General features: G+C 51.5%; 1 protein-coding gene across 2 annotated transcripts in view; it reads right to left on the reverse strand.

The window, feature by feature from the left end:
• Positions 1 to 2,985: 2,985 nt before the first annotated feature.
• Positions 2,986 to 19,676, reverse strand: part of CARD9 (caspase recruitment domain family member 9) — a 238,687-nt gene continuing 221,996 nt past the window's right edge. For both annotated transcript variants that reach the window (XM_063935814.1, XM_063935813.1), the window contains exons 11-15: positions 7,764 to 7,805; positions 7,262 to 7,310; positions 5,877 to 5,941; positions 5,240 to 5,316; positions 2,986 to 3,366 (exon numbers count right to left, since the gene is read on the reverse strand). In XM_063935814.1, the coding sequence (XP_063791884.1) occupies positions 3,282 to 3,366; positions 5,240 to 5,316; positions 5,877 to 5,941; positions 7,262 to 7,310; positions 7,764 to 7,805 (318 nt within the window). In that variant the 3' untranslated portion in view covers positions 2,986 to 3,281. The remainder of the gene's footprint in view (positions 3,367 to 5,239; positions 5,317 to 5,876; positions 5,942 to 7,261; positions 7,311 to 7,763; positions 7,806 to 19,676) is intronic.

Genomic DNA, 19,676 nt, shown 5'->3' on the forward strand with positions numbered 1-19,676 from the left:
CAGAGTGTTAGTAACATAGTTACATCAGTTCATTGTGTAATGTAAGTCCCCTAGCTGTACAATCAGATGTGATTAGGAGGAGCAGGCAAGTAGTAACCAGGTTCTGTATGGAGCTGCAGGTAATCTGATCCTATACACCCCATTGTGTACAGGAGCCCAGACACCTCATCTCCACTCCTCTGTGACCTCCTCACTGACCAGCTTGTGTGATGAATAGACAGGGGAGGGTATAACAAGAGCAGTGACCTCTACTGGTGAGAGAGAAATCTACACAGAAGGGCAGAGAGTGGATGTACTTCTGAGGTGCAGACGCTGACTAGGCATTGCGGTGCCGTCGGTGGCGAGATTCCGTGGCGCAGGACGCTGTATGAGCTGGTATCCCAGGCCAGGAGACACAGAACCACGGCCAGTGTGTAACAGCAGGAGATCGCAGGCATCTGTAGTCACATACTACTGCGGGTAGGTGAGACACCATCCTGGCTTGTAATTGTTAATGTTACTGTGTGTGCATATTTACAATAAAGGGCAGTTGCCACTTACTAAACTGTTTACCTGAGTGATCAGAGAATCCGTATCTTCACACCCTCCCATACTGTGCCCCCCTCATACTGTGTCTACTCAGTGCCCCCTCATACTGTGTCTATCCTGTGCCCACCCATACTCTGTCTACCCTGTGCCCCCCTCATACTGTGTCTACCCTGTGCCCCCCTCATACTGTGCCTACCCTCATACTGTGTCTACCCTGTGCCCCCCTTATACTGTGTCTACCCTGTGCCCTCCATACTGTGCCTACCCTGTGCCCCCCATACTGTGCCTACCCCTGTGCCCCCCTCATACTGTGCCTACCCTGTGCCCCCCATACTGTGCCTGTCCTATGACCCTCATACTGTGCATGCCCTATGCCCCCCTCATACTGTGCCTGCTCTATGCCCCCCATACTGTGGCTACCCTCATACTGTGTCTACCCTGTGCCCCCCTTATACTGTGTCTACCCTGTGCCCCCCTTATACTGTGTCTACCCTGTGCCCCCCTTATACTGTGCCTACCCCGTGCCCCTCATACTGTGCCTACCCTGTGCCCCACTCATACTGTGCCTACCCAGTGCCCCCCATACTGTGCCTACCCCGTGCCCCCCATACTGTGCCTACCAGTGACGTGCGGTGGGGTGAGGCAGAGCCTTTCCTGTCATACTAACGTTTGTGCCAGAATTTTTACTTTATTAAGTATATGAAAAATACAAAGAATATGTTTGAAATATCTTCTTTGCATTATTCTAATAATTTTTATAGACAAAACTCTGGAGTAAAAAGTCTATGGCAGGGGAGGCAGTGCCTCAACTGGGTATCTTTTCCGCACATCTCTGATCAAAACTCGCCAAATTTCCAGGAGTTTATAATGCTGCACTTGTGTATAATGCCCAGATGTACCCTTTGGCTCATATATTGCATGTAAATCTGGCTCTGGGGCTAGCCAGTGCCTCCTGAGCCATTTAGCTCACCGCACGTCCCTGGTGCCTACCCTGTGCCCCCTCATACTGTGCCTACCCCGTGCCCCCCATATTGTGCCTACCCCGTGCCCCCCATACTGTGCCTACCCTGTGCCCCCTCATACTGTGCCTACCCTGTGCCCCCCATACTGTGCCTACCCCATGCCCCCCATACTGTGCCTACCCTGTGCCCCACTCATACTGTGCCACACACAGGAATTGCCTCTATTAATCCAGAAAGCAGAGGACAGTAATGACTGCATACATCATATCACTGAGCTCCCAGGAAATCACTGTGACTCATGAATGAGGCGAGGTATGAGAGGTTTAGCATATGATGGTTCTCTGTCTGTAATTCCCGGGGCAGCGGAAGGTGCGCTGTGTCTGCACTGTATGGGCCTCTGGTGTATGATACGTTCTAGCTGATGCTGATCATTTCATAGCAAGGGCTCCTGTGGTTTCCTATGCACGGCCGATCGCGGAATGACTGGTAACCATTCTGCAGTAACAATAAAAAAGGTACGATCTCACTCTTTGCGCTCCAAATATCCCTTCACTTGAGTTGTCCTCACACCGATATCGGGGTTTACATGAAACAGAACATTAAACATGACATAGTGTAATACTGCATATGCAAAAAAGTTCTTTCCACTGTGTAGGGGAAGAATGAAGTGATGGAAAAGTCCCAGAAGAGTTCAAACGTCCACCTTCTATATGGGGTCACCAAAGTGATACGACGAGGACTTGGCAACGAATTCTTACATGTATGCTTACTTTTATGAATATGGTAGAAAGCACATAAAGGTTTCTTTGATGAAGATATTGGGATTTTTCTTCTTAAACCATATGATGCAGATGAATATTGCTCATGTGGACATATGTGGAGTTAAAAAAGGGAAGCCAATTAGGGCAAACCAAACCCCTTTTATTTTTAAAATAATACAAACAGACGACCAGTCATACCCAAGCTGACCTTATGTGAGAGGCTGCACGCCAGTGTTAAATACACTGTCTAATCTTGATAAAGACGCCGCCGAGCGTCGAAACGCGTTGATACAGTGTTATATTGATGTCTTTAAACCAGCATATCCATTGAGGGGAGCATGTGACATTGTTATATCCGGATTTTACTTTGTCAGCTGAAGTCCATCTCTGTTTCCCAAATTGGGTATGACTGGTCGTCTGTTTGTATTATTTTAAAAATAAAAGGAGTTTGGTTTGCCCTAATTGGCTTCCCTTTTTTAACTCCACATAAAAGTAAGCATACATGTAAGAATTTGTTGCCAAGTCCTCGTCGTATCACTTTGGTGACCCCATAAGAAGGTGGACGTTTGAACTCTTCTCGGACTTTTCCATCACTTCATTCTTCCCCTACACAGTGGAAAGAACTTTTTTGCATATGCAGTATTACACTATGTCATGTTTAATTTTCTGTTTCATGTAAACCCCGATATCGGTGTGAGGACAAGTCAAGTGAAGGGATATTTGGAGCGCAAAGAGTGAGATCGTACCTTTTTTTTTGTTACATATTTTCCTATAGGTTGGTGACCTATTTGGTATTGTCTATTCGCTGCCCGTTTGCAGCGCCTTAGGAGGGTCTCTTTTTATTCAACCATTGTGCAGTGCCCAGCCCTCAGGTCCGAAACAGTCATTGTAGATAATAAATATCCTGTCACCTATAGCCACAAGTCTGAGCAGTGCCGCTGCCATTGCTTGTCCTAATGTGGTCGCCCAATCACAGTGCTGCTTGTTGGCGTGTTCCCCATTTTGTCCTGTGCCAGGAGGATACTCTGTTCTATGGGGTCCCATCAGTGTCGGTCTCTGTTGAGTAGTATTCCACGGACGTCGGCGAGCTGTTCCGGAATCTCAGGGCCCACTTTCTGGAAGACACAACGGTGTAATGTTACCAGACCAGCGATAGTGAGGTGATCATTACCGTGGTGCCGGCGCTGGACGTCCAGCTGTGATTGGCGCGTTATCTCCTAGTGAGGACTATAAGGCCGCGTCTGGGTGGCTGGATAGTGCAAGGATCACTAAGGGGTCTATTTACTAAGTCTTAGATGGAGATAAAGTGGACGGAGACGAAGTAACAACCAATCAGCTCCCAACTGTCATGTTACAGGCTGGGTTTAAAAAACGACAGGAGTTGATTGGTTGGTACTTTGGGTCTGATTAAGATTGGATTGAAAAACGCGATCCAACCATAAATATAAAGAAATGGCTCTGGGTGCAGTCAGCATGCTGGGAAGGCTTGCCCTGCGATGGACGGCCCCCAGCACGCGATCGCAATCCAACCTGAATCAGGCTCTTTATTTCCATACAAGGCTTAGTACATAGACCCCAAGAACCCAATAAAAAAGAACCATGACGGTAAATCACATGGGAGGGTAATTCAGAGTTGATCGCAGCAGCAAATTTGTTAGCAGTTGGGCAAAACCATGTGCAGTGCAGGTGGGGCAGATGTAACATGTGCAGAGAGAGTTAGATTTGGGTGGGTTATTTTGTTTCTGTGCAGGGTAAATACTGGCTGCTTTATTTTTACACTGCAATTTAGATTTCAGTCTCAACACACCCAACCCAAATCCAACTCTCTCTGCACATGTTATATCTGCCCCCCCTACAGTGCACATAGGTGGTCATTCCGAGTTGTTCGCTCGCTAGCAGTTTTTAGCAGCCATGGAAACGCTATGCCGCCTCCCACTGGGAGTGTATCTTAGCTTAGCAGAAGTGCGAACGAAAGGATCGCAGAGCGGCTAGAAAGTTTTTTGTGCAGTTTCAGAGTAGCTCTAAACCTACTCAGCACTTGCGATCACTTCAGACCATTCAGTTCCTGATTTGACGTCACAAACACGCCCTGCGTTCGCCCAGCCACTCCTGCGTTTTTCCTGGCACGCCTGCGTTTTTCAGAACACTCCCTGAAAACGGCCAGTTTACACCCAGAAACGTCCACTTCCTGTCAATCACTCTGCGGCCAGCAGTGCGACTGAAAAGCTTCGCTAGACCCTGTGTGAAACTGCATCGCTCGTTGTAATAGTACGTCGCGCGTGCGCATTGCCCTGCATACGCAGTAGTGCCGTTTTTTGCCTCATCGCTGCACAGCGAACGAATGCAGCTAGCGATCAACTCGGAATGACCCCAATGGTTTTGCTCAACTGCTAACCAATTTGTTGGGGTGTAGTATGGTATGCCGGCCGTCGGTCTCCCGGCGGCCAGCATACCGGTGCCAGAATCCCGACCGCTGGCATACCGACATACCAACAGCTGTGCGAGCGCAAATGAGCCCCTTGCGGGCTCGCTACGCTATCTATTCTCCCTCCAGGGGGGGCGTGGACCCCCAAGAGGGAGAAAAGATGTCAGTATGCCGGCGCCAGTATGGTGGTCACCGGGAGCCAGGCCGCCGGTAACCACCTGAAGACCACCCATTTGTTGCTGCAATCAGATCTGAATTACCCCTATTGTTCTGCTGATCTCCTATTACAAAGCATTACTGCCCCCACATCTCCTGGAAGCCAAAGTGATGGGACCTGATACAGGGCAAAACTAAATCTGTGTCCCCAGATTCCCCCTAACCCCCCCCCCCCAACATACCAGCAGGGGACACCGTGTGTATATTCTGTTCCCCTTCCCTGTCTGTATACTACTCCGCTCAGTAACACTTGCTGTATATAACACTGTCTGGGACATGTGGCAATGACACAGAATAATGGCGGCTCAGTAATGAGGAGACGGAGAATGGAATCTCCTGGACGTTACCTGCGATTATGCTCAAAGCTTTTGTTAATCCGTCTTCTGCCGTTACTTACAGGTAAGTCGTGTACCGGGCTGTGTACCTGAGGGAGGGAGGATACGTATCATGATGCCAGTCTCTGGGATAATGCTGATATTGCCACACATGGATAATGCAAGTATATTATAGATGGCAACCACAAGTCCCAGCACAGAACCGTGCAGCTCGGCCACCCACACATCTCTAGAAACCTTTTGGATACAGTGATGGGGGGGGGGGGGGGGGGGCATACACCTAGTATTATCATAGCTGTCCTATTGTAGCACGAATGTCTCAGGTAGCCAGGGCATGCTGGGATATGTAGTTCCACAAATACATCTGTGCCCTGAGTGAGCATTATTGTCAGTAGGAAGAAGTACCAGTGGCGCCCCATCAGGTCCAGCAATGACAATGTGGCGCTTGCCGGTGTCGCACCCCCACTCTGACCCACACCACAGTCCTTTCATCGTCATCCACACAACAACCTGCGCTGAATTAAGAGGTTTCCACCGCCTGGTAAGTGGAATGAGGACGCAATCTGTGAAGTCTGCAGACATTCTAGTAACCGGAGAATAAGGAGGAAAAGCAGAATACAGAATATTTTCCTGCGGTCACAGATCTTACGTTGCTGCTTGTCCCGGATGTCTCGGAGAGATCGCCATTGACGTCCACTTGCCCCGACTGCTGCCCTGTGCCCGGGTAGAAAAGCAGCAGCGTCAGTCTTCCATGTGATAACACATACACAAGGCTTATAATGCAACAGAAAGCTTATAATAAACATGACGACATTATAACGATTATAGTAATGGCTATATGACAACACAACTGAATACACAAAGCAGAAACACAGCGGGGTGTATGTAATGTAACATGTAATGACACTGACTACGCTGCGGAATGATGTTTTGTAAATTGTTGCTTTAGTACAATACATATTGTATAATCCATATCACTGACCAATTGTATTGATGTGAAGGAATAAATGTATTTAATACGGAATGATTCCTAAAGTAGGCAGCATGGTTTGTGTAGTGGTTAGCAAAGGGCAGATATCACTGCCAAGACACTTTATGTCCAGTCACCAGCCCATTTAGAGGTCAGTGTAAAAAGAGGGAGCAATAGGCGCCCCCATGGCTGTTCCAAATTGCGACAGGTCCGGTCTCATAACAATGACTCGGTCCCAAAACGGAAGGTTTAGAATAAGTCTCTGTTGATGAAGTGAAAATAGAGACAAGAAATAAGCTACACAGAGACCTTGTACAAGATGCGTAATAGTGTACACTGACAACTAATGTGACTATTGTGTCATTGTGCTGCCAGGGTACTGAGGAGGGTGCGCAGGTTCCAGCATCCCTGTACCGAGCATTGCCCCAGAATGGAGGCGAGTCTAGATTCCATAGAGCTACATGATGCATCTCATTACACCTGAAGAAGAGGAACGGGGCAGATAATAATACATCTGTATAGTAAGGGCATATCCAGGGCATATACACCCCACTGTGCTACCTTATACTTGGTCATGGATACATCCCCACACGCTGACAGTCTATACTTTGCGAGTCTATACTTTGCGAGTCAGCTAGGTAGCGCCCACATCAATGATGGGGGCGCTACCTAGCTGATTCTGATTGGCTGTTTGCAGCTGATAGTAACTCAGTCATTAGCCATGTGACTAGATCAGGGTGAGTGACAGGTGTCTATTGGGGCTGCTTACTTCTCATTTCCATTGGGACTACTGCAAACATAAGGTTCCCACTAGATAAGGGTGACACAACGGATGTGTTTCTATTTGATAACATTGGATATGAAAATGTGACTATTAATAACTGCAACGCATCATACACACATAACTGCACTTCCGTAGTGACACAAAGTGCGACTAAAACCTGCAGGTAAGGCGTATGTATGTGTATACGCTAAGCCGCTGTATCTGCAATGCAACCAGCTGATTATATCCCAGCCTGTAACTTATCCCACCGCAGAATATCTCACAGAAACGTCATACTTACCGTCACCCCGCTGTGCCTCGTGCTCATCTGCGCAGATCCGGACATTCATCTTAAAGAGAGGAATAACAGGTATCAAATGTCACAGAGCCATGCTGTGACGTCACACAACACTCCATGCATCCGGTTCCCACACCCCACCACTACAGCCCAGGCTGGAGTCACGATGGACAAATCAAATTGACTGAGGTACTTGTTTAGTCACCTGTGCTCAAGCAAGGCTATCCCTAGACCTGGACTGTAATGGCACCCACAGTGGCAGCATTTGGTTGGCTGAGCCAGCGTTCTAGTACACGCCACAGATATTACAGCGGTATACACTGAGGATACAGGCAGGGGACCATCTTCATCACTAAGGACAGTTCTTATGTTACTCAGATCCGTGCTGCGTGTAAAGTGAGGAGGGAGGGAGGATATAGCTGTATAATGGGCATATAGCCTCAGTGACGTCATCAGCCCCCATTACCCATGATTCCCAGGCTGCGTGATAACTGCGAGAACTCACCTCCTGGGAGCTACGTGATGACAGCTCATCTGGGTCAGAGGACTGTAGAAAACAAAGAGACATTATTTCATGGGTGAAGCTGTAATAACCTATCCAGTGGTGTGCCCCGCGGCAGACGAAGGCCCGTCACACATCTCCTAGAGGACTATGGGGCTGGTAGCGTAATGGGCACCAGAGCTGGGCACACATTGATGCTACACCCTCTTACTAGGCTGGACATAGAACGGCACCAGGAAGTGGCTATTAGGCTCCCTGCTCTGTTACATGGTAGTAATGGGTTTATCTGTGGATTATTAACAAGTATGATAACGCATATGTACAGCAGCGTTATACAGCCCCAGCTAGGTGCAGAGTCTGGCTATAGGGTCACTTCTGTCCTGAATCACTGTACATGAAATACAATCCCAACGTTCCCAGTATAATGGTCACAGGTCCTTCTAAACCGATGCAATCAGCAAATCTCATTACCCACCGGCTTATACCCCCTATCCACACCCATTATTATCCAATCTACTAAGAGGATTATATAAGAGACCTGCTACATTATATGTATATAAGTTACTCTGCCCGAGGTGTGTGATATCTGGCCCATGGCCGGCCGCTGCTCTCTGCCTGAGGTGTGTGTGTGATATCTGGCACATGGCCGGCCGCTGCTCTCTGCCTGAGGTGTGTGTGTGATATCTGGCCCATGGCCGGCCGCTGCTCTCTGCCTGAGGTGTGTGTGTGATATCTGGCCCATGGCCGGCCGCTGCTCTCTGCCTGAGGTGTGTGTGTGATATCTGGCCCATGGCCGGCCGCTGCTCTCTGCCTGAGGTGTGTGATATCTGGCCCATGGCCGGCCGCTGCTCTCTGCCTGAGGTGTGTGTGATATCTGGCCCATGGCCGGCCGCTGCTCTCTGCCTGAGGTGTGTGTGATATCTGGCCCATGGCCGGCCGCTGCTCTCTGCCTGAGGTGTGTGTGATATCTGGCCCATGGCCGGCCGCTGCTCTCTGCCTGAGGTGTGTGTGATATCTGGCCCATGGCCGGCCGCTGCTCTCTGCCTGAGGTGTGTGTGATATCTGGCCCATGGCCGGCCGCTGCTCTCTGCCTGAGGTGTGTGTGATATCTGGCCCATGGCCGGCCGCTGCTCTCTGCCTGAGGTGTGTGATATCTGGCCCATGGCCGGCCGCTGCTCTCTGCCTGAGGTGTGTGTGTGATATCTGGCCCATGGCCGGCCGCTGCTCTCTGCCTGAGGTGTGTGTGATATCTGGCCCATGGCCGGCCGCTGCTCTCTGCCTGAGGTGTGTGATATCTGGCCCATGGCCGGCCGCTGCTCTCTGCCTGAGGTGTGTGATATCTGGCCCATGGCCGGCCGCTGCTCTCTGCCTGAGGTGTGTGTGTGATATCTGGCACATGGCCGGCCGCTGCTCTCTGCCTGAGGTGTGTGTGTGATATCTGGCCCATGGCCGGCCGCTGCTCTCTGCCTGAGGTGTGTGTGTGATATCTGGCCCATGGCCGGCCGCTGCTCTCTGCCTGAGGTGTGTGTGTGATATCTGGCCCATGGCCGGCCGCTGCTCTCTGCCTGAGGTGTGTGTGTGATATCTGGCCCATGGCCGGCCGCTGCTCTCTGCCTGAGGTGTGTGTGATATCTGGCCCATGGCCGGCCGCTGCTCTCTGCCTGAGGTATGTGTGATATCTGGCCCATGGCCGGCCGCTGCTCTCTGCCTGAGGTGTGTGTGTAATATCTGGCCCATGGCCGGCCGCTGCTCTCTGCCTGAGGTATGTGTGATATCTGGCCCATGGCCGGCCGCTGCTCTCTGCCTGAGGTGTGTGTGATATCTGGCCTATGGCCGGCCGCTGCTCTCTGCCTGAGGTGTGTGTGTAATATCTGGCCCATGGCCGGCCGCTGCTCTCTGCCTGAGGTGTGTGTGATATCTGGCCCATGGCCGGCCGCTGCTCTCTGCCTGAGGTGTGTGTGATATCTGGCCCATGGCCGGCCGCTGCTCTCTGCCTGAGGTGTGTGTGTGATATCTGGCCCATGGCCGGCCGCTGCTCTCTGCCTGAGGTGTGTGTGATATCTGGCCCATGGCCGGCCGCTGCTCTCTGCCTGAGGTGTGTGTGATATCTGGCCTATGGCCGGCCGCTGCTCTCTGCCTGAGGTGTGTGTGATATCTGGCCCATAGCCGGCCGCTGCTCTCTGCCTGAGGTGTGTGTGTGATATCTGGCCCATGGCCGGCCGCTGCTCTCTGCCTGAGGTGTGTGTGATATCTGGCCCATGGCCGGCCGCTGCTCTCTGCCTGAGGTGTGTGTGTGTGATATCTGGCCCATGGCCGGCCGCTGCTCTCTGCCTGAGGTGTGTGTGTGATATCTGGCCCATGGCCGGCCGCTGCTCTCTGCCTGAGGTGTGTGTGATATCTGGCCCATGGCCGGCCGCTGCTCTCTGCCTGAGGTGTGTGTGATATCTGGCCCATGGCCGGCCGCTGCTCTCTGCCTGAGGTGTGTGTGATATCTGGCCCATGGCCGGCCGCTGCTCTCTGCCTGAGGTGTGTGTGTGATATCTGGCCCATGTCCGGCCGCTGCTCTCTGCCTGAGGTGTGTGATATCTGGCCCATGGCTGGCCGCTGCTCTCTGCCTGAGGTGTGTGTGTGATATCTGGCCCATGGCCGGCCGCCGCTCTCTGCCTGAGGTGTGTGTGATATCTGGCCCATGGCCGGCCGCCGCTCTCTGCCTGAGGTGTGTGTGATATCTTGCCCATGGCCGGCCGCCGCTCTCTGCCTGAGGTATGTGTGATATCTGGCCCATGGCCGGCCGCTGCTCTCTGCCTGAGGTGTGTGTGATATCTGGCCCATGGCCGGCCGCTGCTCTCTGCCTGAGGTGTGTGTGATATCTGGCCCATGGCCGGCCGCTGCTCTCTGCCTGAGGTGTGTGTGTGATATCTGGCCCATGGCCGGCCGCTGCTCTCTGCCTGAGGTGTGTGTGTGATATCTGGCCCATGGCCGGCCGCTGCTCTCTGCCTGAGGTGTGTGTGATATCTGGCCCATGGCCGGCCACTGCTCTCTGCCTGAGGTGTGTGTGATATCTGGCCCATGGCCGGCCGCTGCTCTCTGCCTGAGGTGTGTGATATCTGGCCCATGGCCGGCCGCTGCTCTCTGCCTGAGGTGTGTGATATCTGGCCCATGGCCGGCCGCTGCTCTCTGCCTGAGGTGTGTGATATCTGGCCCATGGCCGGCCGCTGCTCTCTGCCTGAGGTGTGTGTGATATCTGGCCCATGGCCGGCCGCTGCTCTCTGCCTGAGGTGTGTGATATCTGGCCCATGGCCGGCCGCTGCTCTCTGCCTGAGGTGTGTGTGTGATATCTGGCCCATGGCCGGCCGCTGCTCTCTGCCTGAGGTGTGTGATATCTGGCCCATGGCCGGCCGCTGCTCTCTGCCTGAGGTGTGTGTGATATCTGGCCCATGGCCGGCCGCTGCTCTCTGCCTGAGGTGTGTGTGATATCTGGCCCATGGCCGGCCGCTGCTCTCTGCCTGAGGTGTGTGATATCTGGCCCATGGCCGGCCGCTGCTCTCTGCCTGAGGTGTGTGTGATATCTGGCCTATGGCCGGCCGCTGCTCTCTGCCTGAGGTGTGTGTGTGATATCTGGCCCATGGCCGGCCGCTGCTCTCTGCCTGAGGTGTGTGTGATATCTGGCCCATGGCCGGCCGCTGCTCTCTGTCTGAGGTGTGTGTGATATCTGGCCCATGGCCGGCCGCTGCTCTCTGCCTGAGGTGTGTGATATCTGGCCCATGGCCGGCCGCTGCTCTCTGCCTGAGGTATGTATGATATCTGGCCCATGGCCGGCCGCTGCTCTCTGCCTGAGGTATGTATGATATCTGGCCCATGGCCGGCCGCTCTCTGCCTGAGGTGTGTGATAATAGGATTTTGGTTCTTACCAGGTAAATCCTTTTCTTTGAATCCATAGGGGGCACTGGAGTACTCTTGGGATATGGACGGCGTAGCAGAACAAAGGCACTGAATATTTAAATTTAGGACTCTCCACCCCTCCATATCCCAGAGTACCTCAGTGTACGACCTCAGTGTTTTTTACTGAGCGAACAGGAACTATATAGAGAGGTTGACAATGGAGAATTCCTATAACATAACGGACAACAACAAAGTTGACCCATAACTTTACTGTCACCATAACCGATAGAACTTTATAATTTGAACCAATCGGTGAAAATGTGTTACCATAAGCTCCTCTGAGCTTAATACAAACCAGGTAAAATGTGTTACCATAAGCTCCTCTGAGCTTAATACAACCCAGGTAAAACTGCTCTGGGTGGGCGTCCAGTGCCCCCTATGGATTCAAAGAAAAGGATTTACCTGGTAAGTACCAAAATCCTATTTTCTTTATCATCCACTAGGGGTCACTGGAGTACTCTTGGGACGTACCAAAGCTTCCCTCGTGGGCGGGAGAGCTGTTTGACACCTGTAACAGTAGGCGGCCAAAGCTAGATGCTGATGCCGCAACCGTTTCATAACGTGTAAACGCGCACACACGTGTGCACTGAAGACTATGTAGCCGCGTCGTAGACTAACGACCAGCTGATCATGACATTCCCACAGAACCTGTGGGATGAGCTATTACTGACGTAGGCGACTGTAACTTAGCCTTAAAGTAAGCCTGACTTGTAGTCATTTTTATCCAACTGGATAATGTCTGCTGAGAAACTGGCTAACCGCAGTTGGCAGCATCATAGAGAACAAACAACGTATCCGTATTACGAACTGTAGACGTTCGGACATAGACGCGTAATGTACCACATTCAGAATTCCAGAATGTGCCGTCAACACAGGAACCACTATTGGTTTATTGATGTGGAAAAATAAGAAATCGGGATTCGTCCGAAGTTCTGCTTTGTTATGAGAAAACCCCAAATACGGTGGCTTGGAATGCAAGGCACCTAAATGTGAAAACAAACCCTTGCCGAAGCTAAGGCTAGAAGAAAAACGTTTTCCAAGTGAGAAACTTAATCCCCATTTGTTGTAAGGGTTCAAAATATGAAAACTGTAAGAAATCTGAACCCAGCTTCCAGTCGCATGGCGCTGTAGGTGGGCTAAATGGAGGCTGTACTTTGATGACACCTTGTAGAAAGGTGTGTACCGACGCAATAGAGTCAAACGTCTTTGAAAATAAATTGACCACACAGATACCTGCACCCTTAGTGCAGATAAATGCAGTTTTCCATTCCACCCCGTGTGTAAAATAACAGAATATGGGTAACTTGAAAGATGAAGTCGGAACTTCCGAGCTTCCCACCCACCTATATAGACACACGAAATTTTGTAATAATGAGCGGTTGGTATAACCGATACTGTAATGCCCTATCTCTTTTCTTAAGAGGGCGGTCTGAACCACCACCCCGTCAACCGCAGCCGCGGTATATAGGTAATAGGTACATAGGTAACTAGGGGTAAAAGAACGTTCCCTGTTGTAACAGGTTGGACGTATTATGAGCGGACCAAGATCGTGTGCCAGTATTCCTTGGAGATTCGAGAAGCAAGCTCTCCGAAACCCATGAGATATCACTAGTATGACTGTGACGAACTGTCTTATGATCCGTTTTCGCAACGGAGAGAGCAGCGGAAAATGGTGGAGCCAGATACACGATGCTGTATGACCACACGAATGTGAGAGACTCCACCGCCACTGCCCTTGTGATCTGTCGTTCTGTACACATACTGAGCGTTTGTAATTGTGGCGAGATGCCATCATGTATACCTGAGGGTAACCCCTTTTGTGGACTCACATATGAAACACCTCTGGATTTAATGCCCAGTTTTCAGGATATAAATCCCGACGGGTGAGATCATCTGTCTAACAGATATCCACTTCCGGAATGAACCCTGTGGACAACATCACCTAATGGTGTTCTGGGCAATTGAGGATTCAAGCTACCTGCCGCATTGCCATGCAGCTTCTTGTATATGCAACTCCCGTTGCGTTGTCTGACTGTACTTGGACAAACTGAAAACGAAGCATGTAGTGCATTGTAAATTGCACGGAGTTCCAGGACATTTATAGACAGCAATCTGTCGTGATCCGTTTATAGACAGCAATCTGTCGTGATCCGTTTTAGAACCCCTGTCGCTGAGCTTTTTAACTACAACTCCTCAAGCTCTGAGACTCTCGTCCAGAGCATATACACCCTTGCCCCCCTGTGGGAAACGCGAGAGAAGCCCAGCGAACTAAAGCGCTTTGAAACCACATTATTGTTCCTAATAGGCGAATACACCAATGTACCGCTAGTGTGCGTGGCTTTTGCACTAATTGTACTAGCTGGTATATTTGCTGGTGTAGTAGGTAAATGTCTTTGATTTACCGTATTTATAATCATACCTAGGAATTGAAGTCGTTGAGACGGAATTAGATGCGATCGCTTTTTGAACTTGACCTGCCACCATGGTGTACGTTAGTAGCGCCAGTAAGAAGAACCTCTGGTGAAACAGAGTTCTTATGAGCAGATCGTCTAAGTATGGAACGATTGTCACTGGCAGGGCTCTGAGATGAGCTATCATCACCAACATCTCTTTGGTAAATACCCGAGGCGTTGACAAGAAGCCAACCGGTAGATGAAATGGTTAATGGTTGTGGCGTTTTGCAAAACTCTAGAACCTGTGATGTGGTGACCAAACCGGTATGGGTATTGAAGATCAAGCGCAATTATGAAATTTTGTGGCTTCAAATATGCAACTACTAACCGCAGAAATTCCATTTTCCAAACTGCAGTAAGTAACTTGCTGATTGAGACTGCGACGGAGCCCTCTGTGATTGAGACTGCGACGGAGCCCTTTGGTTTCGTTACGCCAAACAGAGGGGAATAAGTAGCCCTGACTCTGTTGGTGTACCATGGCTGGAAATAAAAACAGCTGAAAACAGCAGAGACTGAATGGCAACCTGCCAAAACTCTTAATTTCGTCCGACAGAGGCAGTATTTTAACCTTTAAATAGCGGATATATCCATGAGTGGATGTTTGGAAACCCGGCAAATGTGTAAAGGCGCGTTTCCACAATTGGAAATTCGAGATGGCCTAAGAGGTCGTCCAGCCACTGTCTTGTTGACTTTAGCGCCCTGGTGTTACAAGTCTTGACTTGTACCACAGCCTTGAAAAGACTGGATTGTAAAGACTTTAACCGCCGGACCAAAGTATGAACGTTTGAAATTTTATCAAACAACTTCTGGCCTTGTCGTGCTGAAACTAGTGACGCTAAAAAGCGAGAATCGAGGTAACAGCCGTCAGCAGAAGCTTTACAGAGATACTCTGCCGCTTTGTATTAACGATAAGTGAACCGTGATCGTCATTGTTTCCATACATAGAGCGCCTGGTGACCCAAATGTATCTTGGGTGTTTATAATGTTTGACACAGACGAATTCACCAATGGCGGATTCTCCCATTTAGATGTGGAAACGGTTAAATAGACTTAAATCTTAGTCAGATATTCTAAATAAGAAATTCACTGAAAATCTGTTGTTTATTAAATTCGACGGATTAGATGTTAGAGTCTCCTTAGTCTCTGTAAATTCGAAACGATGACTCACTGGTCATTAGCAATGTATGGTTGCCTAAACCCCGCACTATCTGACTGCTGGTTTAATGTGAGGTCTGATATAGAATTATCCGACTGCATGAAATTATAAACCAGTTAAATTAACACCTTGGTACCCAAAGGAAAATTGTACCTTTGGAAAGACTCCTTTATTAGAGCCTGCGGGATAACTACTTCCGTCGATCTTACCGCTCTTGTCGAGCGGAGTTAATTTAATTTGCCAATGTCTGGGATTCTGAAAACCTACCCACGTAGTGAACATGTGGTTGATTTATGTCTAGTTTAAAAGTATTTTTAGTCTGCGCTGGAGCTTACTTCCTATGCAGACAGACAACACAATAGGCAACGGACAGACACCTGCACGACTTAGTAAAGTTATTATCTGAAGGTGTGTAATATATATTTATTTCTGGCTGAAAAACAGTTCACATAGGCAGCCTATGTGAAACCCGAACCAAAAATTCCCACTAACACCCCTGCGCCTCTGGTGGCGTAGGGATGTATGGCAGGAAAGTTCCGGAACTACAACTGTAAAACAACAGGAAGCATGGTTAAAATGGCCGTCATGCCATGCTGACCCTGATAAACACAGAACAATTGCTTCAGTGTTAATATAATCTATTATACAATGATAATCATAGGCAGGGTACAACACATGCTCTTGAATAAATATATATATATGATGTTATACAGTGATAACCACAGACATTAATATATAATAACAGACATTAATATATAGGCTAAACAGCCTACAGTGATAACCACAGACATTAATATATAATAACAGACATCAATATATAGGCTAAATAGCCTATTATACAGTAATAATCACAGGGCATGTTACACTACATGCCTGCAGTGTTACAATACATGCCTCACCATCATTAAAATAGACTCAATAGCCTATTATCTAGTGACATGTCACATATATATGTCTGTGGTTTATAGATTACATCACCTTGTAATCTGCCAGTTTCACCGCCCCCCTTCCCCCCTTGCTCCCTGTAACGCTGTGTCTCAGCGGGAAGCCAGGGAATTCATTGCAGGGAGGCTTTCTTGCCGAGCAGCGGAGGTCACCAGGAGCGCTCCGTTTCTGCTGACTGACGGAGCGTCTGCGGGTGGCCGTTGCTAGGCGGCCGAACGGAGCGGCGGCCCGTTGCCACCCTCTTAACGCTGTCTGCGGGTGGACGGAGCGGCGCCGGTTCTGGCATGCTGGGCAGCCGGACGTAGCGGCTGAGATGGCCGGACGGAGCGGCTGCAGTATAGAGCGGCTGGGGCGTTGTGACTGCCGGATGTGCGGCGGGAGCGACTTACAATACCCCCACATAGCGGGCGGCAGCCTGCGCTGACCGTCCCGTTCCCCAGCCTACCTTATGTGATCATGTCTCCAGTCCTGGCTGCGACGGGGCTTCTATCTGTAAGCTCCGTCCAGCTTCTCAGATCATGGCTGCGACGGGGCTTCTATCTGTAAGCTCCGTCCAGCTTCTTGATCACTTCATCCTGGCTGTGACGGGGCTTCTTTCTGTAAGCTCCGTCCAGCTCTTTGTTTTTTCCCTGGCTGTGACGGGGCTTCTTTCTGTAAGCTCCGTCCAGCTTGCAGGAGACAGTGGGCTGCCTGTGGCTGTGAGGGTGCTCTTTGTGAGGACCGACACGCCATGCGCTGTGCTGCAGCGGCACCATCCCGGACCCATGTTTTTCTAGAAACTGGGAAGGGAAGTGTAAAAAGTAAAAATAAAAAGTAAAAATGAAAAATTAATAAAATCTTCCACCAAATGTGGGAACTTCCCACAAGCCGATGTTATTACTGTGAGCACCGAAAAAACACTGGGGTCGTACACTGAGGTACTCTGGGATATGGAGGGGTGGAGAGTCCTAAATTTAAATATTCAGTGCCTTTGTTCTGCTACGCCGTCCATATCCCAAGAGTACTCCAGTGACCCCTAGTGGATGATAAAGAAATCTGGCCCATGGCCGGCTGCTGCTCTCTGCCTGAGGTGTGTGATATCTGGCCCATGGCCGGCCGCTGCTCTCTGCCTGAGGTATGTGATATCTGGCCCATGGCCGGCCGCTGCTCTCTGCCTGAGGTGTGTGTGATATCTGGCCCATGGCCGGCCGCTGCTCTCTGCCTGAGGTGTGTGTGTGATATCTGGCCCATGGCCGGCCGCTGCTCTCTGCCTGAGGTATGTGATATCTGGCCCATGGCCGGCCGCTGCTCTCTGCCTGAGGTGTGTGTGATATCTGGCCCATGGCCGGCCGCTGCTCTCTGCCTGAGGTGTGTGAGTGATATCTGGCCCATGGCCGGCCGCTGCTCTCTGCCTGAGGAGTGTGTGATATCTGGCCCATGGCCGGCCACTGCTCTCTGCCTGAGGTGTGTGTGTGATATCTGGCCCATGGCCGGCCGCTGCTCTCTGCCTGAGGTGTGTGTGATATTTGGCCCATGGCCGGCCGCTGCTCTCTGCCTGAGGTGTGTGTGTGATATCTGGCCCATGGCCGGCCGCTGCTCTCTGCCTGAGGTGTGTGTGTGATATCTGGCCCATGGCCGGCCGCTGCTCTCTGCCTGAGGTGTGTGTGTGATATCTGGCCCATGGCCGGCCGCTGCTCTCTGCCTGAGGTGTGTGTGTGATATCTGGCCCATGGCCGGCCGCTGCTCTCTGCCTGAGGTATGTGTGATATCTGGCCCATGGCCGGCCGCTGCTCTCTGCCTGAGGTGTGTGATATCTGGCCCATGGCCGGCCGCTGCTCTCTGCCTGAGGTGTGAGTGATATCTGACCCATGGCCGGCCGCTGCTCTCTGACTGAGGTGTGTGTGATATCTGGCCCATGGCCGGCCGCTGCTCTCTGCCTGAGGTGTGTGTGTGATATCTGGCCCATGGCCGGCCGCTGCTCTCTGCCTGAGGTGTGTGTGTGATATCTGGCCCATGGCCGGCCGCTGCTCTCTGCCTGAGGTGTGTGTGTGATATCTGGCCCATGGCCGGCCGCTGCTCTCTGCCTGAGGTGTGTGTGATATCTGGCCCATGGCCGGCCGCTGCTCTCTGCCTGAGGTGTGTGTGATATCTGGCCCATGGCCGGCCGCTGCTCTCTGCCTGAGGTGTGTGTGTGATATCTGGCCCATGGCCGGCTGCTGCTCTCTGCCTGAGGTGTGTGTGTGATATCTGGCCCATGGCCGGCTGCTGCTCTCTGCCCAATAATATTATGATAACTGAGGATAATACATTTTCCTGACAGATTATTTATTATTGTCTCATATTTTACCCTTAGTCCATGTGTCCAGTTGTCACAATGATGTCCCTGAGATGCGTCGCACCATAGAGGTATGTTCTGTAATACGGCCTCAGCAGCGGCAGTGACAGGGTGATGATTAGGAGGCGACTGGGCAGTGAGTGTGCGGTGACAGGGAGTGGCTGGGTGGTGACCTGGTAATGACGGGGATGCGACTGGGCAGTGACGGAGTGGCGGGGAGGCGAGTGGGAGGTGACGGGGAGGTGACTGGGCGGTGACGGGGAGGAGACAGGGCAGTGACAGGGAAGTGACGGGGAGGTGACTGGGCGGTTACGGGGAGTTGACTGGGCGGTGACGGGGAGTTGACTGGGCGGTGACGGGGAGTTGACTGGGCGGTGACGGGGCTGTGATGGGGAGGTGACGGGGCAGTGATGGGGAGGTGACGGGGCAGTGATGGGGAGGTGACGGGGCAGTGATGGGGAGGTGACGGGGCAGTGATGGGGAGGTGACAGGGCAGTGATGGGGAGGTGACGGGGCAGTGATGGGGAGGTGACGGGGCAGTGATGGGGAAGTGACTGGGCAGTGACGCGGAGGTGACTGGGCAGTGACGGGGAGGTGACTGGCGGTGACAGGGTAGTGATGGGGAGGTGACTGGGCAGTGACAGGGCGGTGACAGGGCGGTGACAGGGCAGTGACAGGGCAGTGACAGGGCCGTGATAGGGAGGTGGCTGGGAGGTGACTTGGTGATGACAGGGTGGTGACTGGGCGGTGACAGGGAGGTGACGGGGCAGTGGCAGGGAAGTGATGGGGAGGTGACTGGGCAGTGATGGGAAGGTGACAGGGTAGTGATGGGGAGGTGCCAGGGCAGTGACGTGGAGTTGACTGGGCGGTGACGGGGAGGTGACTGGTCAGTGATGAGGAGGTGACGGGGAGGTGGATGGGAGGTGACGGGGAGGTGCCTGGGAGGTGACGGAGAGGTGATAAGGCAGTGATGGAGGTGACAGGGCAGTGATGGGGAGGTGACAAGGCAGTGACAGGGAAGTGATGGGGAGGTGACTGGGCAGTGATGGGGAGGTGACTGGGCAGTGATGGGGAGGTGCCAGGGCAGTGACGTGGAGTTGACTGGG

Source organism: Pseudophryne corroboree, chromosome 8 (genome assembly GCF_028390025.1).
Source record: "Pseudophryne corroboree isolate aPseCor3 chromosome 8, aPseCor3.hap2, whole genome shotgun sequence".
NCBI lineage: Eukaryota > Metazoa > Chordata > Amphibia > Anura > Myobatrachidae > Pseudophryne > Pseudophryne corroboree.